The sequence below is a fragment of the Python bivittatus genome, unplaced genomic scaffold, assembly GCF_059951505.1.
Source record: "Python bivittatus isolate LINGU-HERP-01145 unplaced genomic scaffold, Pbiv_v1 ctg000050_np1212, whole genome shotgun sequence".
Lineage (NCBI taxonomy): Eukaryota > Metazoa > Chordata > Lepidosauria > Squamata > Pythonidae > Python > Python bivittatus.
This window is the reverse complement of record NW_028277033.1, coordinates 1,708,101-1,730,233: the sequence shown is the minus strand read 5'-3', so window position 1 is coordinate 1,730,233 and position 22,133 is coordinate 1,708,101. Positions and strand designations below refer to the sequence as shown.

The 22,133-nt window shown below is 38.6% G+C and overlaps 1 protein-coding gene across 3 annotated transcripts in view; it reads right to left on the bottom strand.

Moving 5' to 3' along the window:
- Positions 1-22,133, bottom strand: part of ADK (adenosine kinase) — a 233,151-nt gene that overhangs the window by 98,544 nt on the left and 112,474 nt on the right. For all 3 annotated transcript variants that reach the window (XM_088128731.1, XM_088128748.1, XM_088128741.1), the window contains one exon: positions 19,827-19,935. In XM_088128731.1, the coding sequence (XP_087984857.1) occupies positions 19,827-19,935 (109 nt within the window). The remainder of the gene's footprint in view (positions 1-19,826; positions 19,936-22,133) is intronic.

Sequence of the window (22,133 nt, the reverse complement as noted above, 5' to 3'; positions counted from 1 at the left end):
TATTGCAGATGCTTCCCCCATAATGTATCCTTCAGGACACAAGGAAAACCCAATTCTAAATCAAGCAAGGGCCTTAACACTATTCTTCTTAGCCAAATGCTGTAGAATTAAATAATGGTCCATTGTAGATGGGCTCACCCTAAAGCTATCCTGCTCTTCAACTAAGATGCTCTCATTATCCAGCTTCCATCAAAGAGCTTTGCATAAAGTTTATTAATTACATTGAAGGCTAATTGGACCATCATCTGCCTTGTTCTCCTTTTCTATAAAGATGGGGACAATAATTACATAACCTAAGCCATTAGGGATATTTAAGGATTGGTCAATGAAGTAAAAAGTGCTCTTAGAAGTGGTGCTCACCGGTCAATATTATGGTTGATGAATTCAGGGGGGATTTTCCCACCATTAACTATGATTGTAATCTTTATATTTCAGCCAAGCTGATAGATTTGTTAAATTTGGATGTGATGCCAAGCTAGAGGTAAGCTCTGTGATATACAAAGTTTGGAAATAATTTTCTTAAGAATTGACTGGGACATAACAGTTCCTCCCAGAGGTACTCATCTGCGGCCTTCAATCTACCAAAATATAGTTGGATACTTTGATCTGGTAGCCTGAATTGGCTGAAGCCATGAGTTGCTTTGGACTTCTTTCTCCTTAGCCGGGCTTTTTAATCCCTCTTGTGGGACTATGATTGTATGCTATTGTATAGATATTTTGTATTTTATACAGTTTCAGCTGCTTAACAAAAGAAATCTTAGCAGCTGATCAAACCACCATTTTGATTTCCACTTCAGTGGATCAGAGAACATGTATGTGAATTCAGACCAGGAGTTGAGATTTAGTGTCTGTATAAATATTATGTATAAATGTATAACTTATAAATACTATGCACAAATTTTATTGGAATGTTATCTTATTTCCTACAAATTTCCAGTGCAGCTTGTTATAGATGGACAGAAAGTTAGCCTGGGATCCATCAACAGCTTTAGGTACATCCACCATCCAATATCCCCTTGTCTAGTAGCAAGTCCTTCAGATGAATATAATACAAAATCTGACTTAGTTGAGTTCTTATGTTCTTGTATTTAAAGCTGCAAGAAAAAAGACAGTTAAATGCTAACAACTCCTTGCCAACTGATATGGAACAAGACTGATATGATTCTAGGCATTTCTATGCAGTTTGATACTAGATATTTTCAAGTTATATTGAAAAAAATTATGTACATACACCAAAGAAGGGGACTGCAGGGAAATTGAACACTCCTCTTCTTCGGAATAGGTATATACTTTTTAAAAAACATCTCTAGGCCTGAAAATACCTAGAATCTTATGCACAGATATGCCTAGAATTTTATCACATAATTGTAAGTCAGTCAGTTGTGTTCTATATGATTAGAGCTACACAATGGGGAAAAGAAATGCCAAATTAATAGGCAGGGTCCTGAAATAGTAGAGGGGCATAAGAACAGAGAGATGACTTAAGACAGATAACAAGAAAGCTACAGAATATAAGGAGGTTTCTCTTTGCTTTATTGACCACAACCAGACCTTTGATTATGAAGAATATGCCAGAATGTAAAATACATTAAAGCTTACTGGTGTGCCAGAATATTGGAGTTTCTGAGGAACAAGGAACAAGAAGCTATTGTAAGAACTAAGTTTGGAGAAACAGAGTACAGTAGATCAAACTAAGGCAAGGATGCCAATTGTCTCCATATCTTATACAGTTAATATGTTATTAGAATGGTGCGGTTGGAAAAAATGACAGCTGGTATCAAAATAGTTGGCAGAAACACTGTTTGAGGAATGCAGATGACACCTATGACAACAAAGGTCAGCATCATGGCAGCACTGGTCTTTTCTCTAGTCTTGTACAGCTGTGAATGCTAGGTATTGAGAAGCAAGAGAAAGAAGAGAGACACCTTCAAATTATGGATTTAGAAATGGTTACTAAGAGTACAAGAAGAACCAGTTAATCCTGGATTAAATAAAGATTGACGGTTCCCCTGATGAGATGATCAGCATGCAGAAACTCACACAGTAGGTGAGCATTTATCCACGCAGGGTTCAAGCCTAACTTGATGGCACCTATCAGACCATCTAACTTCAATATTATCATAGTTCTGCTAGAATAGCAGCAACTAAAAATTATGAGAAACAATATAAAAATCAAGCCTTAGGTAATAAGGTTCAACAACTAGCTTCTGAGTGGTATCCAAGCTCCAAATAAAAGCTTATACAATGGACAGTAAGTGAGGAAGAGTTCATTCAGTGTTTTTTTTTTAAACATCAACTAGCTTATGTCAAAATTCATTAATATATTATTAAGCTAAAATGATACATTCTTCCATTAGATATACTGATAAACAGTTCAGCATCTAAACTAAGAGTAATTATCATGATAACCCAGAGCAATGAATTGCTACTTCAAAGCCCTGCTTTACAAATGAAAAATCAGCTCTGCTTGTGGAATTAAATTAATATCTCAACAGGAAATACTTCTGGGCTGAATCTGCTTTTCTGCTCTCAAAAGCTGGCCATAAATTTCAAGTACTTCCTGGACTTTAAAGACAAGAAAGAAAAAAAGGAGAGAAATGACTGTAGAACAGCCCTTGTTGTGAAGAAAAAATCTTCCTGGAAGAGCTGGCAATTCCACTTACTTTAAGAGCACTGTATTCCAAAATATTGAAAGCAAAGCTAAGCTCCATTGAACAAATATGAAATACGCCATCATAATCCCGTCTAATAAACTACATTTTGTGTCATTCTACTTGGAAAAAATTAAATAACATCTCCAAAGAACCACCATTAAAATAAAGGAAATCAAACCCTCTTTTTAATTGCAAGGTAGTTCACTATTATTAAATAGACAGTTCTTTTGATTCCTTATTATGCAAGTTGGCTCTACTAAATTTCCTTGCAATCAAGGAAGGCTGTAAATGTAATTCAGGGTAATCATGCAGTGTCCAGGCATTTCAAAGCTCCAACTTTATTAATATGAAAGAAGCAATATTCTGCAAAATTACAGGACCTCATTTATTTACGTGCTAAATTTCTATACTGTACAATCAGGCAGCTCTGGGTAGGACAACTGAAGTGACAGGAAGAACAAGGCAAGAGAAAACAGCCTGCCCATCAATGGAACAACAATGAGGAACTTGCCTTTTCTCATTAGTAAGAATCCTCTTTCCCCCAAATGAAAAAAAAAAAAATGCTGGTCTTTTATTCTCAGCCTTGCCATGCAGAATTAGGGACATGTTGGAATATTTCTGTCCCTTCCAGAAAGGTAGGTTTCAGAAGAGGAAAATACTGGAAGGCAATGGTTCCATTGCATGGGGACTACTTGATAGTTGCTCTCCTCCAAGTCTAGTCTTTTAAATACCAGTAAAATCTCAAACTGAAGTTATCCAGGCAGATAAGCTCTGGATGAGATGGTCATGTTGTTGAACACATGTCTAAGATTAACAAGCAACCCAGTGGTTTCAGTGAAGGAACTGATAAAACACAATTGATATTAAGGGAGGAGGTTATTTGTAAGCAAGCTAACTTGGGAAATGTCTGCTCTAGGCAGGATGTGCTCTTGGAAAGGTTCAGGCTGGGCGGGCAATGTTGTGGATTGCAAGTGCCTTGAAATTACCAGGTGGCAGTAGCTTGGAATACCTTTCATATGTTTTCTTGATTATTTCAGTCAACAGAGAAAGCCAATTACTGTGATTTGTTCTTCACCCCTAGGTTACCACAGTGTAATCTATCTAAATTAATAAATAAATAAAATGAAATAATTAGGCTGCCTTTGAAAGGCTTTGAAGTTTTAGCTACTACAAAAGGTCTGTTGCTCACTCATCAGAAAAGCCAACTGTATGTATACGATCTATCATGGAATCTTGCATTTACTCTTCCTATATGAACTTTTCCTGCACTTCAAATTCCTTCTCTGCAAATTCTTTCTCATATGGTATCAATTGTGGCCACTATTAGAAGCAGATCATAGCCCCAATGTTTCAGAGCACTTCCCTTGAAAACTCTGTGCTTTCCAAAGAAAGTCTTTACTTTACAGACCAGTTGACTGGATTATTATTTTTCTACATTTGTTTATTCATTTTTTTGGTTTCAATTTAAACCCCCATACTTCAGCTTATAAAATGCAAGGCAGATGGATTGTTATTTTGCAAGCTATTCAGGATTGATTATTCTATTTTATCAATACTATTTCTATGTGTCTTTTTGCAGGCCAGAGGTTGCATGTGGCATATGAGTAACACGCCAGAGACCACATATCAGAAAGTGAGCTTGGTCAGAACAAGATCTGGGGTGGAGACAAGGCAAAGCCTCCATTGCAGAGATGTCTGCTGAGGTTGTGTCAGAAAAGTTAAGAATAGTGGCCATCATATAGCCACAGCCATTGCTCTCTCCTGGATGCCTCTGCTCAACTGGATGTAACATTTATGTAAATGTAAATATGAAAATATTTAATGTTACTGCCCATGAGCTTAATAATGTTTCCCATCTGCCACATTAAAAAAATACATTTTGGTGGGGACCTCTGGAAGGATGTAGAGTTGCACCAAGAACATTGGGGCACTTTGTGTAGTACAGAGCTTAAGATAATACTCTCCTCTCTTATTCTAACTGGAGTAGCATATCTACAATCAGAATTGTTGACATTGCTTTCAAAGTTATTATGAAATTCACTCCAGAGATAAATACTGAGGATGATGAATGTTATCTTAGACTTGGAATTCCCATTCTTTTCCTGTGTTTTCTAAGAAATGTAAGCTGCATGTTGGTGTTCTTTAGAATGACTGTATACCTGCATACAAACATATGCAGATTTAAGTAACTGTTATTGACATAGATACAGCTTCAGCTTTAATGTCCACTTTTTTCTATAAGAATGGGCACTAACAGCTATCAAGGAACAAGGGAGAGATTAAGAGCAACCCTCTCTAATTCCCCAGAGGAAGTAGTGACAGGCCATTAAAATCAGTGGGTTCTCTACAGGACCACAATACTGACAAGCAATCAATCAAAAACTGAAATGTCTTGCTTTGCAGAAGGCAAATTAGCAAGTCAGCCCCTGTTGTCACAAGTGCATGAGTGGAGCTTGGAGTTAATCCAAAGAGTCATGGAAGTTGCCAGGGCTGTCTTCTTCAAACTAAATGAAGCACTTCCTCCCCATTAATGCCCCTATATGCACACATTTCTAGACACAACGTGGGAAAAATCTGTCAAACCTATTTATTACACTGATAGTTCTAGGTCAGGGAGTACAGGAGTCCATATCAGGAATCTTTTTGTACAAGTTACAGAATGAAGTGGAGCAGAGCATTTTAATGGGTAATATTGTTCCATAAAATTAATTAATAACTTAATTATGCAACTGACAGGTTCAAAGTTGTCACTGTTGCAAGTATGCTGTATATGTTAGTGGTAAATCCCCCCAACCAAGTCCTGCTATGCTTCCTCATTGTGGTGTGTGTGCGCGTTTCCAGGAGGGATGAGTAAAGAACACTGGGAGTATATGCCAAGAGTATATATTCCCAGCAGAGTAACCAAGATGTGAAGGACATCCCAGCTGCCCAGCTAAAACAAGGAGACACTTATATCAGGTAGCAGTGATACAGGAAGAAGCTGGAGGCATATAATCACTTTAGTGACAATGCAAAAACATTATTTCATACTGCATGGGAGAATACAATGGTAAATATCTCCTGTATTTTACCAAGAAAACCACATGGATAGACATTTTAAAGTGACTCATGATACAGTGCTGGATGCTGGACGGCACTCAACATGCTACTGAGGAAGAACAGAAGATCTTTCAGAGTACTAATAGTGCTTATGACGTGGTGGATCAAAGCCTTTGAGATGTGTAGTTGCTGACATTGCCATGCAGGAAAAGAGAATCCAAAGCTGTAAAGATGGGCTTGACTATACATTGATATGTAAGGCATTAGCAAATTAAAATGGACTAGAATTGGACACTTTTAGTGAGAAGATCATATTCTTTACTACTACTAAAAACAAAGAAGGAATAGCGTTGCTTTCACAGACAGAAAGGCTACAGCAAGGACAGTACTTGGGCAGAATGCAGTCAATGACTGAATAATATTAATTAGATTTTGCCGGCAACCCTTTAAAATGATTACCCAGGTTCATGCTCCAGCCACTGATGCAGAAGAGGAAGTTCAGGAGTTTTACAGTTAAGTTCAATATGAAATCAACAGGACATGTGAACAATTTGTACCACTTATGGTGGGAGTCTGGAATGCCAAAGTTGGAAATATTAAGGTGGAAATTGCCGGGAAGGGAAGGGAAGGGAAGGGAAGGGAAGGGAAGGGAAGGGAAGGGAAGGGAAGGGAAGGGAAGGGAAGGGAAGCCAAAGCCAAAGCCAAAGCCAAAGCCAAAGCCAAAGCCAAAGCCAAAGCCAAAGCCAAAGCCAAAGCCAAAGCCAAAGCCAAAGCCAAAGCCAAGAAAAAGAAAGATCTCAGGAACTAGTATTTCAGTATTTCAGAAAGGTATTAGAAGAGACAGAAACAGTATTGCAATAACATCTGTAAAGACATAGAAGATGGAAACAGACACAGAAAAACAAGGATCCAAAAGATCTCTGAAAGCTGAAGGAGGTTCCAGCTTCAAATTGGTATGCTAAAGGATGACACTGGAGAGATAGTAACTGATTCAAAAAAGGTCAAACAAATATGAAAGGAGTATAATGAAATGCTGTACAGTAGAGATGTCAACTTTCATGGAAAAAGAGATGCCAGATGTTCAAGTTGGCGTGCTATATAACTGAGAAAATAAACAAATATTACTAAGAAGTCAGTACATGCTTTGATTCCAGAAAGGTCTTGATTGGGTTGATCATGTCAAGCTGTGGATTGTTCATAGGAAAGTGGGAACCCCAAAAGATCTCACTGTCTTCATGCAAAACCTATACCCAGGTCAGGAAGCCACAATCCAGACAGAACATGGTGAAGTGGACTGGTTCAAGGTTGGCAAAGGAGTGAGACAAGGGTGTACACTTTCCCTTTATTTATTCAATCTATGTGCTGAATATAAATTGAGGAAAGCTGGATTGGAAAAAGATAAATGTAGTTCTACACTGGAAGAAGTAACATCAATAACCTGCACTACGCTGATCACACTACTCTGATAGCTTAAAATGCAAATGATCTGTAAGTTCTTGTAATGAAAGTCAAGGAGCATAGTGAGAAAAATGAGACTAAGATTAAATATAAAGAAAGCTAAACTGATGACAACAGGAGCAACAATCAGACTTAGAATTGACAATGAAGATATGGAAGTGGCAGATAGCTTCTGCTTTTTAGGATTAACTATCAAAAGCAAAAGAACCAGCATTCAAAAAATATGCCACAGATTAGTTCTTGATAGAGGAGCGATGAAGGCCTTGAAAAAGATATTCAGATGCCAGGATCTGTCTATACTTACAAAGATCAGAATCATACAGGCAATTGTTTTCCATGTGATAGTATATGGAAATGAAAGCTAGACTTTGAATAAACAGGATAGACAGTACTGATGCTTTTGGACTAGAGTTGGAGAATTCTCCTAAGAATAACATGGACAGCCAAGAAAACAAAGAAATGGATCCTAGATTAAATCAATCCAGAACCCTCACTTGAGGTACAAATGAGCAGGCTTATTATCTTATTTTGGACACATTACATGAAAACCTCTCTCTCAAGAAGTCGGGAAAGATGGAAGGAAAGAGAAAAAGAAGAGGACAACCAGCAGCAAGATGGATAGACTCAATTACAGTGGCAATGGGTACAGCACTGGAAGTTTTGAAAGACCAGATCAGGGATAGATCTTACTGGAGAAAAGCTCATTTTCCAGTTATTCTATGTTTTTAAAAGACTGTTGTTCATGAATATGGGAAGGTCTCAAGGTTGTAATTTAATGCGTGTGACAGATTATCTATTTAATATTATTAATATTAAATTATTAAATATTCTCTGATTTGTCAATTATTATTATATTTATTTGAATTTATTATTAGTCTATATTGGAAGGATGTAAGCTTCCAAGATACTGTTTTGGTTTCATTCTAATTTTTTGACTTGTTAATACCTTGTCTTCCATTGCAATTTTTTTCTAAAAATGGTACAACTTTTTGCAATTCAACTCCCCCACCACAATCCTAAGTGCCAGTATTTTTATGTAGTAGTGTCATTTTAACTTCCTGAAGTTCAAAAGCTTCATTAAAGATCACAGCTGCTGATGCCAAACTACCTCCATCTTGAATGAATGGAACTTCAGCTGAAAATTTGGTCTGTAATATATAATTCAAAGCACTGTATAGCAGTACCACCACATAAATATATCAAAAGCAGAGAGACAGAGATCTATCAAAGAAAAAGAGGAAATTGGAGAAAATATAGCCAACATATCAAATACATAGGTATGCACTTCTCTAGATAAAAACAGAGATAATTTATGGAGAAGAAAAGCAAAGATAATTTATGAAGAAGAAAGAATGTTTAATTTTCATTAATTTAATGAAATTACTCCATTGCTCTTTATGTTTCCCCTTTATTAGCTACTGCAGTAAATTATTAAGGACTAAGGTAAATGAAACCAGTTGCTACAAGCTCAAAGACGAGCAAAATAATACAGCAACAATATTTTTAAAACCCCAAAAGCCTAAAACACTTTTTACTCAATCATATTTGTATCACACTGAGGAACATTCACAACATCTGCTAGACAAAGTCACTTGACTTTGTTTAGAGTTGGACTCTAACTGGGCAGATCCTTTGGAAGTGACTGACACATGTCTGAGTCTTGTTATCTGGGAGGAGTTTGAGCCAGTTGGTCCTGAGGAACTGGACAGAGTCCTTGTGGCTGTGAGTTCGGTCACCTGTGTGCTGGACCCATGCCCCTCCTGCTTGGTCAAGGCTTCCCTGGAGGTGGCATGTGATTAGGTCCAAGCAGTGGTTAATGCCTCTTTGCAGGAAGAGGTGGTACTTCCTGCCTTGAAGAAGACGGTGGTGTGCCTCCTTCTCAACAGACCACCCTTGGACCCAACAGTTTTAAAAATTTTTTGTCCAGTTTCCAACCTTCCCTTTTTAGGAACCGTTGTTGAGATGGAGGTTAGTGCTCAGCTACAGAGGGACCTGGATGAAACAGATTATCTGGACAATTTTCAGTCTGGGTTCAAGCCAGGGCACAAAAGCATTGGTCACACTTGCAGATGACCTCTGGAGGGCTCGGGACAGAGTGGTGCAACTGTCCTGGCCCTCCTGGATCTCTCAGCAACTTTCAGTACTATTGATCATGGCATCCTTCTGGACTGGCTTTGGGGGCTGGGAGTGGGAAGCACTGTTTTGTGGTGGTTCTCCTCCTTTCTCTGTGGCCGGTTTCAATCAGTATTGAGAGTGGGGAGAGGTCAGGCCCTAGGCCCCTACAATACAGGGTCCCTCAGGGCTTGAGTTTCTCTCCTCTCCTCTTTAACATTTATATGAATCCACTGGACGAGGTCACTCACTGGTATGGGGTGCGGTACTATCAGTATGCTGATGACATCCAGTAATACATCTCCACCCCTGGCTGGGCTGGTGATGCTGTCGTGGTGTTGACTGAGTACCTGGAGGCTGTGAGGGTCTGGAGGGGGAGAAACTGACTTTGACTCAACCCTGACAAGATGGAGTGGCTTTGGATTTCTGGCCTCCCAGGGTCTGGTGATACGCCACCTTTGACTCTGAACGGGGTGGCACTCCTGCAGACAGAATTGGTGTGCAATTTAGGGGTCCTCCTAGACTCGCGGCGACTTAATGAGCAGGTGGCAGCCGTAGCTAGGGGGGATTTCGCAGATTCATCTTCTGTGCCAATTGCACCCTTTCCTGGGCTGGGAGCCCTTGCTCACAGTAACTCATGCCTTTGTCACTTCCCATTTGGATTACTGTAATGTAATCTACATGGGGCTGCCCTTGAAGACTACTCAAAAGTTACAACTGATCCAGAATGCAGCAGCGTGCACAATGCTGGATGCTCTAGGTTTGCCCATGTTACACCACTGTTGCATGAGCCGCACTGGCTCCCCGTTTCCTTCTAGGTGCAATTCAAGGCCCTGGTTATCACCTTTAAAGCTCTATATGGCAAGTGACCAGGTTATCTGCAGGACCATCTCTCCCTGAGGGTATCTGCCCACCCCACCAGAGTGGATAAAGTAGGAATGCTCCAGGTGCCTTCCCTTAAGCATGGTTACCTTGTGGTCCTCGGAAGTGTGCCTTTTGCATTGCAACCTCTGCCCTACAGAGCACCCTCCCACTGGAGATCAGAGAGGCCCCCACTCCAGAGAGTGTTCAAGACCTGGGTCTTCCCCCAGGTACTGGGATAAGGTGAGGTCATAGTGGGACAATATGGGGTGGAGGCGCCAGGTTTTTCTGTTTTTCCTTTTTCTATTTTATTGTTTTTGTTTTAGTTGTATACATGGTTTTTACTGCTGGGTGCAAGCCGCCCATAGTCTGGTTTTATGACGGGGGGCTATACAAATGTTTGAAATAAATAATAGAATAAAACATATTAGAAGTCACTTTTATGTTTTATAGGACAGTGGGATATAAATACTATGAATAATAGGTTAATTTATATCAGTAAACATTATTGGGCTATGTCTGAAAAGGATGATATATAGCCAGTCTTCTTATTTTAGAAGTTATACTAATGATTTAGGAGAATTATGTTGTTTATATAAATAACTATATAAAGTTTATAGTTAAAAATTGTGTGAAGCAAATATTACTAGAAAGTTCACAATTTTATTGATTACTGGATAGTAAAAGTTTTGTAAAGAACTACATCAGTTTTATTTTATTCTGTTTCTCATTAAATAGACATGAAAACTTTCAAGTGAAACCTTAAAAGGCTTCTCAGTGCCTTTAGCCTGGGCATTTTATTTTTAGTTTCATTTTAATTGTAAGTGTAATTTTTAAGTTATTGTCTTAATTTATTATGCTTGTGAACCATTTTTGTAATTTTAGTGACATACAAATATTGGAAATATAAATAGTGATCCTGACAGGACGCCAACATATTGTTAGGTAAAAAAGTGGCATCTATCAGATATTATCGATCGTTTGTTCTCAAGTACAAACTTATCAATGCCCCTGGAACTAGGTGAAGAAATAAAGTTCATATCATATGAAATATACGAAATTCAAGAGGGAACTGACAACTTCCAAACTGTTCATCCTATATGTGAACATCATTAGAAAGTTCTTCCCCAAATTCTTGAAATAGTGTCAGTTGCTGAGATACGTACTAACAGTGCTCTCACATCTATGTTATTTTAATTCTGGGAGTTGAAGTCCACACATCTTCAAGCTGTCAAGGTTGAGAAACACTGATCTATGTAGTCACTAGAAGTCAAAAATAACTTGATGGCAGATAATCAATCAATCAATCAATCAATCAATCAAGCCTGTACTGTGCTAAGAGAAATGTTTTTTAGATGAACCTTGGCTATTGATGAGAGGTTGTTATTACGAGCAATAAAATATGGGTATCTTCAGCTGGGAATTCAACCAACAGTTTGCTTCCCAGCAGGCATAAAGCAAGATTGTTCATACATGTTCACATACTGTTAATAGACTTGATGCTAATATTGAGAGAAGCCAGAAAGGAAAGGTGAGCCCGCTGGCTTGTGCAGAAGACATTGTTCTATTAGCCAGAACTAAACTGGGTCTGAACATCCTCTTGAATCTAATCTTTAGTGTGGTTGTTTGGAATGAACTTATCTTTAAATGTAGAACAAGACCTATTTGTCCCCACAACAGCCCCGTGATGAAAGTTGGGCTGAGAGACAGTGACTGGCCCAAAGTTACTCAGTGTGCTTCCATAGCTGAGGATGGGCTAGAACCTGGATCTCCCTGCTCCTAGTCCAATGCCTTAACCATTACACCACCCTGGCTACTGTCATTAGTCAGGCTCTTTATTGTGCCTGTATCTGGAGTATCAACACAGAAAAACTCATAAGCGCAATCCAACACTTCATTTCGAAGCATGTTTCAGCCTTCCTAGGAACATAGCTAGTGGTGTCCAATATGTGTCATGCCAAAAAGGTAGTAAGTCACAATACAGAAGTTGATACTTTTATCCTGGGCTGTTCATGGAAGAAAATCATAAGATTTCCACACGGAAGAGTTCTTTTTACCTTAGAAATAAACTGGAAAACAGCCAAGGTTCCAGCAATGTCTCTTATTAAGCAGTTTGTGACCATGAAAAATTTGAGCAGCTTTCATTTGCCTCAATGGTCCTTCTTTAAAGAACTATAATGGGTCTCCAGTTGAAACATTTCAGGACTGCCTACATCAAGTTTAGAATATGTCTTCTTGATCACAGTAGGGAAACTGTCTACATGCACATCAGGCTACTCTCCAGAGGCTACGTTACCGAAATGTGTAAATTTGCATGCATACAAAAACTATACCTTTCCCTTTTTTCAGTACTATTGACGATGGTGCCAAGACTGTTGTTTTTACTATGTGATGATTTTTAAAAGTTAATTAGATAGCAGAATTGGTCTATGTAGCTAAAAACAAAGAAATATATTCTGCTTATCCAGTTGGCTTGACTGTTCTTACTCTTCTGTACTGGCCTATTGGAGAATCATCAAATTCTAATGTGGAAGAGGCTACTGAGGTCATCAAGACAAAGTCCTGCTCTGTACAGACGTCCACATCAAAGCATCCCTGAAAGATGGCTGTCTAGTCTCCACCTGAACACACCAATGAAGGAGCGTCCATTTTCTTCTTGTTTATCTATGCATTAGTTACAGCCCTTTGAGTAGCTCTGATAAAATCAATGAAACTTTAGCCATAACCAGTTAAACTCCCAGAAGTGTTAATCAATTTAGTCTAAATATGACAACATTACATTGTTTCTATGTAAGAACATGTTGCTTACTTGTAACCAAAGTTCTTTGAAGATCACCTGCGCATTCACACAACTTGCTTAATGTTTACTCTGCAGGTTTTTCCTCAGACACCTATTCCTTCTGGTTGGATTAGTCTCAGAAGAGTGAATGAAAGGGCAGGAACACACACAATCGTGTGTTATTTAATACTGATTTTATAAAAACAACCCACACTAGACAACCCAACCTCCCACAAGAGGAGCTATGTAAGAATTATTATTCAGACAAGTACAAATGCATTGCAGCAACCCAGAACACCAGAAAAAGGAAACAGACTGCCTATACATTTTCCAACAACATGGATACCCACACAGCTTTATCAAAAAGTGCCTGACCACTCAACCCATTACAACACAACCGACACAAGCTATGAAAAGGGTAACAATACCATATATCAAAAACATCTCAGAAACAACCAACAGACTATTACAATCACATGGCATCACTGTAGCAGACAAACCAATTAAAACCCTCCAAAACATCTTCAGTAAACCAAAGGATCCAGTAGCCCAAGAAGAAAAAACAGGAGTCACCTACAACATACAGTGTAAGGACTGTAACGGCCACTATGTAGGACGGACAGGCAGAAGAGTAGCAGAGCTCATCCATGAATACCAACTAGCAGTTAGAAGACACAATGAAAACTCCTTAATCTCAAAACACGTGGACAGACTCAACCATAGTTTCAGTGGGGAAACTGTGAGCATCCTAGATCACGCTAAATCCAAAAATGCTAGGGAATTCCTGGAAGCTTGGCATTCAGACAAATCAGCCATCAATAGACACACAGAGAAAACCACATTTACACACCATTCAAAAGAGACTATAAAAAAGCTAAGAAGGAAACAAAAAGACCAGAACACATCCTCTCTGGCAGCAAACACCTAGTTAAGGAGGGATTAACACCAGAAAATCAATCAAGCAGAAAACAATACCCTAATCAAGGAACTACCAAGGAGAAAACCATACCCCCACCAACACTGGCAGGACAACCTACTGTATATAAACAGGAAGCAAACCCCACACACACTAGCACTGATGATGTTACCTAGTCAGGTAATTAAACATCTGCATGCTCTTGACTACCTTTTTCCAAATCTATTTCTACTAAAAATAAGACAATTTCAGTTATATCAGATATCAAATAATCTTGATTCAAACCTTAATCAAGAAAAGATAACCATCTCTGGTTCTACCACATGAAGGAACTACCCTTTTGTTACAACATCTGAAAGCATATTCTGATTCAACATGGCTTTATTTAGTGAAGGTTTTTTTTACTACATATATATCCATATTCAGTTACCTGGCATGTTCTATTAAACAAAGTTATAGAGTTCAAGCAACTGAATTTCTGAATTTCAAAATCTTCTCTGAGAAATGAAGTCTGGCCTCTCGTGAGTGTGGAATATATTTATTTATGCAGTTCTATAGCTTGGAAAAGACATGCTGGATCTCGAACCATTATACCAGTAAAAATTACATGCTGTGCTCATCTGTCTGTAGGTATCTGTCAAGTGCAAAATTGTACATAACCATTTTCAAAGTAATAATGATGTTTTATCATTTTAATTACAAAGCTTTGAAAAAATTCCCTGAAGGATGTGTGTTGGGGTGGTCTAAATTAACTGTAGCGCTATAGCCCAAGGGTAGCTAAAATAGACTGAGCTACCAAATTTCATAGTAGTTATAGCAGCTGTCTTCTGGCCTCAGGGATATTTGGGTATTTAACAAGCAGACAGCTTGGCACTAGCCTGTGATTAGCAACATTCTAGGATGGCTGGATAGAATTTGCAGAGGCTCCATTGTTCAGCATTTGATTAAACATCTGGAGGATTTTACCATTATGTTCTTCCCATATATTCACTTAGAAAAATCCTGCATGGGCTGTCACATGTTCCCCAATTTGACTAACAAGATATGGAATCAAATTCCACTGTGTAGTAAAAATGACTATTTTAATAAAGGGAGGGGGAGGGGGGGAGCTAGTTTACAAAAAGGGCAAAATGTGAACACAATTCCTTCTAATTTATCTCTAAAATATTTTCAGTTCAAAAGATTGCAAGGTGACAATATAAAATGCAGGATTGGTTTTGCTGCAGCTAATACTTAAAACAAAGAATGTAGAAACTTTAAAAAAATACTAACAATTGGGCACTAGCATTTAAAGTATCTCAGGAATATACTTTTTAGGAAATCATGCTACTCAGAGGACAATTTCTAAAGGGGAGGAAAAACCTCCAAATTGTGTGTATACACACCCTTATTCTTCCCTGCCTTTGGCTATTTTTTTAAAAGCATGCATCAACAATTATTGTCAAAGCACCCCTTCTTCCTCTAGAAGTATGTTCTTCTACTCTATCCAACCCATCCGAGGGAAGAGGAGTTGATGTTTTATTCAAAAGAGCTGGAAAAAAAATGGTTGCACAATAGGTTAATTCAAAATGGCGGCATAGAAAATGCATCTGTCAGTGGGGATCAAATTACAGGGCGAGCGCCTGGTGGGCCTGAGAAACATAAGGCTTCTGCGTTTCTACACCATGCACACATGCATGTGTTTAAAGGGGTGGGAAAGGAGCTAAGTATCTGCACTAACCTCCAATTAAAGTCAATCATAAAAACAGCCTATTTAATGAGTGCAGATTTCTTTGGGTAATTATAACGCCAACCACTTTTTCCCTCTTTTAAATCTGTAATTCTGTCTTCTTGTTACTGCTTGCTTTGTCATTAATTGCCTCAGGACCTTGATTTCCTAGCAACAGATTCTGCCACCAAACATTTGGCTCTTGTTCAACATTTTCTTTGTGAAAATCACACGGTGGTTTCTGGGCAGGAGCAACCAGACTTTTCTGTAAGTGCTCTAATCTTTTCTGGGGAGCAGAAGGAAATTTAGCTGCAGTTTCAAGGCTGTAGAGATTGAAGGAAAAGAATCTGGTAATTTTTCAAGACTCTATCAATAGCTCCAGTGGGCGTTTCAGTATAAAGGAGGCCATTCCAGGCTCACTGCAGATAAAAATGGGTTCTGCTCCACCTCCAGTGCAAGACTCTTGGATGTGATGTCTGTTGCTTGGCCTTCATTGCTTCTGTTGTTCTTTATGTTCCAAAGGTGTACTTTATTTTATTTCATTTTATTTTTAATTCCTTGTTTTCACATTTCTTGAAAGTGTAAGTTGCCCAGAGTCACTTTTGTGAATTGGGTAGCCAATAAATCTAATACAACAAATAAATGTATTTTAGGAGAATTATTTCATTGGCTGTAGGTGGGGTGACAAAGTGACTTTGGTAATCTGGTAATCTGATTTTGGTCAGATTAAGATACAGAGAAGTAGATATAGATGCTTACTAATACAGGTAGTCCTTGCTTAATAACCATTCGTTTAGCAACCATTCGAAGTTACAACAGTGCTAAAAAAGCTACTTACGACCGGTCCTCGCACTTGCAACTGTCACAGCGTTCCCGTGGTCACATGATCACAATCTGGGTGCTTGGGAACCAGCTTGCACTTATGACAGTTGCAGTGTCCCACGGTCACGTGATCATCATTTGCAACCTTCCGAGCCGGCTTCCAGCAAGCAAAATCAATGGGGAACCATGGGATTTGCTTAATGACCAGAGTGATTTGCTTAACGACCACTGCAAAAAATGTTATAAAATCGGGTGTGGTCACATGATGCCTTGCTTAATGACCACCCTGCTTAACGACAAATTTTCCAGTCCCTGTTGTGGTTGTTAAGCAAGGACTACCTGTATTACTCTTAGTCATGAGCACAAAGAGAGAGCCTGATAAACATGTCCATAAGGGACTGAAAGAAAAGTCATTATCAGGGATAGAAAATGGGTAATGGTGTTCCTCAAGATCTAAAGTCACAGAATGTGCTGAGCTTTTGTGAACTCCTTGATTAAGAGTCATATATTGTTCAATTAAACTTTAGACTGTTAATCTAGCAGCACTGTCTGAATGACCTCATAACTGCAGGACTGCTTGCATCACAAGAATAACAACATTGAAAAAAGCATAACGAGGCCTATCAGCAAGAGATATTAAGCACAATTAGCTTCAGTTGAGTGAGCAGACCTTGAGGACTCTGCTGTTCCATCCCAGAAGCCTTATCCTGACCTGCACATCACAGAACAAGCGCTGTGGTGAAGGTGTGGAGTCAGGGTATATTCCAATATTATACTGCATCATGTAACCCTTGCAAGCAATTTACTTGATGGATTGTAAAGGGACAATTTCAGTCATATGCAAGAATCAACAACAGCTGTGCAAAATTTAGAGCAGTACAAAATACCAGTCTGGAGGAACATTAACACTAGATGAAGAAAATAACACTTTTAATGAATTTGTTCCTCTTGGATAATCTTTTCTTTCTTTTTCACATTTCTCACCAGCTGTTCCTACAGACCTCAGGTAATATGATGGCACCAACTGTCATTAATACATTATACTTATGTTATTTGTTTTTATCTGGCAGAATTGCCTTCTAAACTTTGAAACACAGAACATATGAGTAGAAGGACCTTAGACATTCTCTCAGTGTAGGAATCCACTAAGTCATCCCCAACATGTGATCATCCACCACCCCATTTTCACATCACTATCAATGGGAGTCCATCACTATTCAAATCATTTTACTGCTTAGTAGCTCTTATCATCAGGGAACTCTTCAGAGTATTCAGCCTGAATTGCCTTTCTTTTAATTTCAGTCCACTGGTTGTTCTCCTGGTTTTGGTTTCAACAGAGAACACGCCTGCCCCAGAGGTATTCATGGGGAAGGGGGTCAAAAAAGTCAAGATGATATCCATGACCACATGATTGAAATCCTGCACCTTTTCTTCATGTGTTGCATGCATAATGCATGTAAAAAATGAGAGGGGCTTCTATTGTATTCTTGTGGGCACCATATGGACTTTTTGACACCCACCCCAGACCCTCTGGTCTGGCCCTCTTGCACATGATAACCTTTTCACATATTATCATGTACAGTGATGTCTTTAAAATTCAGCTCTTCTCTACTTAAGTCTGCTACTGTCTGCCAACCCCGACTAAGATTCTCTTGTAACAAATGATATAAACCATGTCTAGGAATCCATTTTTTTCTTGACACCTCCATCATAACCAGCTGTTCATTTTCAGGATCCTACTTTTCCTTCAAGTCCCTTGACCATCAGGAGGAAGATGAATGAAAAGACTCCTTATGCCTCAAGTGCCTTCGTCTTCACCTTGTAATCCTCTGAAGTAGTTGGTCTCTTCTAACAGTGTCATTTGCCTCCTGATGGACAGATGCCATGACAGCAATCAGTCTGATCAGCCTGTGTAATCTTTACTCCAACTTCTGGATATCCACACCAGGACAAATGCACACTTCTCGTGATATCCTGACTGGTCCACAGACAACTGTTCTCTCCCTCACAGTAGTCAGGCTCCCACCACCAGTACTCTTCTTTTCTTCCTTAGAAGAGAGTTGTTGGGGCTTTTTGGATCTCTGCAGAATTCTTTAAGTTCTGTGAACTATTATAGAACATATGGGATGAGTGAATTACCTCAGGTGAGCTCACTTTCCAGAGCTTCAAACTGGTTGATCAGCACCAAGGACATGGACCTTCTCTTAGTTTTTCACTATTTCTTGCCATATGCCTTCAAATATTCACTATTCTCTTCTTCCTCCTTTGGGTCCCCTCCCTGTCTCCTCTGCTTTTGAACAACATCCATTCTCTTTTGGAGGTCTCATCCCACCAGCTTTCATGGAGAGCATTCTGTATGCCATTTGTGAACTCTCCACTTTCCCTGAGAATAAGACTTCTCTTATTCCCTGAGAATAAAAAGGGAAGCTGGCCTCCTCCAGCAAGTGACAAGCTTGATTTGCAAGAGGTGGAATCTGCATACTCTTCTGATAAGCAAATAAACATACCGCACACCTGGCACGTTACCACCATTGCCTCCTTGTTGTCCATTCTTTCCACAGAATCTTGAGATTTGCTTGTTGCTCCCCTGCTAAACATCCTCACTTCCTGATTGTTTCCTGTTTGCTTGGTTGGTCGCAAACTCCTAGTTGCCTGTCCCTTTTGTAAAGGGCGCTGGCTGAAACTGAGCTAGCTAATCATAAGATCAGTGAGTCAGCCCCTCCCTATCAGACCATGTGTTCAGGCACAGATCTCAGCAGGAGAAACATACAGTCCACCACAATCAGCTAAACAATCTCCCCCAGACTTCAAAACTCACTATGGTCACAAGCTCCCAACTAACAGTCTTCTTTCTAAGGCTCAGCTGAGATTTGGTAATTATATTTAACAATGTCTTACTGAGGAAAGATATATAACTTGAAATTCAAAAAGCAGGCTAAGGAAGTATGCAAATTTGTTTTTCATATTTCTTGCATATGAAGAAAATCTTCAAAACTAATTCAAAAATTTTAATTAATTTTTGAAGTTTCTGTTCTTTATGTATTTTAAAAATTCTGCAACTTTTAATTTTTTTTAGTTCTTTGGCTGCCTTGTGGTAGAAAAGTGGAATAAAGGTATTTTAGACAAATATTTTCTTGCATGGTTGTATGAAAGAAAGAAGATCCTCTAATATTCTCATCCCTCAACACTTTTGCTTGCATTCAAGAAACTAAGCAAGATTATTCCATACTATATTTCAGAAACAAATACTAATTTAGGAAGCATCAGGAAAATAATAATTTATGGGTTCTTCCCAAGGTAAATAGGCTAACAGGCAGCTCAAACAGTAAGTGTATAAAAACATTAATATAAATTAATCAAGTAGAGTAGAACATAAATCCACATTCCTAAGATGTGGTTTGCATTAAATGTAATTTATACATCAACAATTCAAGGTCTGAATGCAAGTGAATATTTTGCAACATTGACCACACTTACTGCAATATAATAAACTTTAGCTTTTTCCACCAACTTCCAGTTCTTCTCCACATCAAGATGTTTTTCCTTCTTATAGCAATTAGCAGCAGCCAAGTTAGCAATCAGAGACCTAAAAAAAATAATTAAAAGAAGTCAGCTTTCTAATCCCCTCTTACGAGTAACTACAATTTCCCTACTACTCCTTAATTATTTAATCAAGAAATTTGCTGAATGTCACAGGAGACCACGGCATGTAGTCTACTAGGATGCTACCTTTAAGCTATGCGCTGCAGTTCCATTTCTTCAAATAATATATACAAGCATTACCAGGCTGAAAAGTAGGAGCTGCGCATTCATCCCAGTGTGTTGTACTTGGTTATTGTTTTCTCCAATAGCCAACTGGGGTGGCTGAGTGCCTAACGTGTACAGAAGTGAAACAAGATACCCAAACGAACCTAGTGACTGATACACTGAAGGAAATATAAAGGATTTTTCAATTAAAAGTGAAAAAAAGCATTAAAAGTTTCAAAGAGCCTGACTAGTTGGCTTCCAGAATAAAAGGTGTGTTGAAGAAATCATGTGGGATACAAGGGGGAGGAATCAGTGGAAAAGAATCTGCTCAAACCTTAAGAATCTAGAGAACAGGGTAGAGGCATCTCTGGAATCTTCAGGAATCTTTCAATAGGAAGGAAGGGTTACAAATGCATTTTTGTCTTCCCCACCTTTACAGACCACCCCATCCTGCAGCCGTATAATTATAAAGAGGTAGTGGAGGGGGAGTGACATTGCCTGGCCACGACATCCAGTGCAAAATGATATAAGTACGTGGTTCGTGTTATTTCCATCAATGACATTTTGATATCGTCACACTGGCAGGCCAGTGAGCCTGCCCCAAATGGGTGTTTCTACCTAAGCAGAGAAAGGACCAGGAAAGTAAGGGGGAGAAGCAAAAAAAGACTGGGGAATACACACTGCAGAGTTTTGTTGCTGGTCTTACTTGATTAATTTGCTTTTAGCAGGGGACAGAACAAACCTGACTTTGAAACCATTAAACAGTATTTGGATGGAGGATGACAAAGAAATGCCAGGATTATAGGTTAGATTAGGAAAATTAATCAAGGAAAAGGCAATAAAAAACCACTTCCATATTGCTGCCAAGAAAACAACTTGGCCATGTCTGTTTAGTCACAAGGAAGGAAGTTCTACTCAAGGGAGCTGCCTTTTTTCCCATGTCCTGTATCTTATACTTTAAAAAGAGATATTCAAACTGGGTCTGTTCTTCCATATCCTGGTTGGAAACTTCTTCCAGCTCTATTCACTAGGACACCGTCAAATATGTCCATTTATACCAACACAATTTAGATTGTTAATTACTCATTCCCACTTTGTGGGGCAAAGGAAAGGAGTTGCTAGGAAAAGGCAAAAACTCCAGGAGTCTTGAACCAATCCTGTGGTGGTAAAACTCCTTCCCAGACTTGTGAGCCAGAGATGGCTTGAAGTCCACACCGAACATTTAAAATAAACATAATTCAAATTAGAAAGGCCTGGTAGGTACAACCCTCTTAATTTCCAGGAGTATATCAGAAAGACAAATTATCAGAGATCCTGGTGCTTGCTCTCAAAATGGAACACATTAAATACAACCAAGTTTTTCAACTTCTATGATCAGAATTATCTAAATCTATACAGACATTTTTATCTTTATCAATGTTCTTACTTTGCAACACTTCAGACCTGAAATCTACCCACTGCTGTTCCACCAAAATCAAGATATAAATTCTTCCCCAAACCAAGAAGGAAAGCCCACTTTTTCAAAATTGCTTTGAGCTCATTAAAAATTAATGTATAAAAATAGCGGAGATAATGAGGTATGTGTTGCTATTCTTATTTTATAATCACAGTTCTTTTTCACAACTGAACAGCCAGCTCTATCTATAGAGTTAATTTAATCATGGAAAGTGCAGGGAAGTAAGAAAACAAACGGAAGTAGATTTATTCTTTTAAAATGCAGCCTAGAAAGCAAAGGCATAATTCATACTGTCGAAAGCAAGGAAGTTAAGGAGAAACATTGTGTGATTTCAATTTCTAAATTAAATCCTTCAATAAACTTGAATGTCAAAAGAAACTATCTACTACACATAAATGATCATAATCTCTGGGACATTTCTTAAATGGAATTAATAAGATGATTTTTAAAAAGTACCTTTGACAAAACTAGATTTATGCCTTCCTTTTATTCTAACAAATTTCTACTGTTGTCAAGATAACCTAAAACTCTGCCTTATCTATGGAGTCAGAGTCCCTATTCATAACTTTCAGGATCACCAA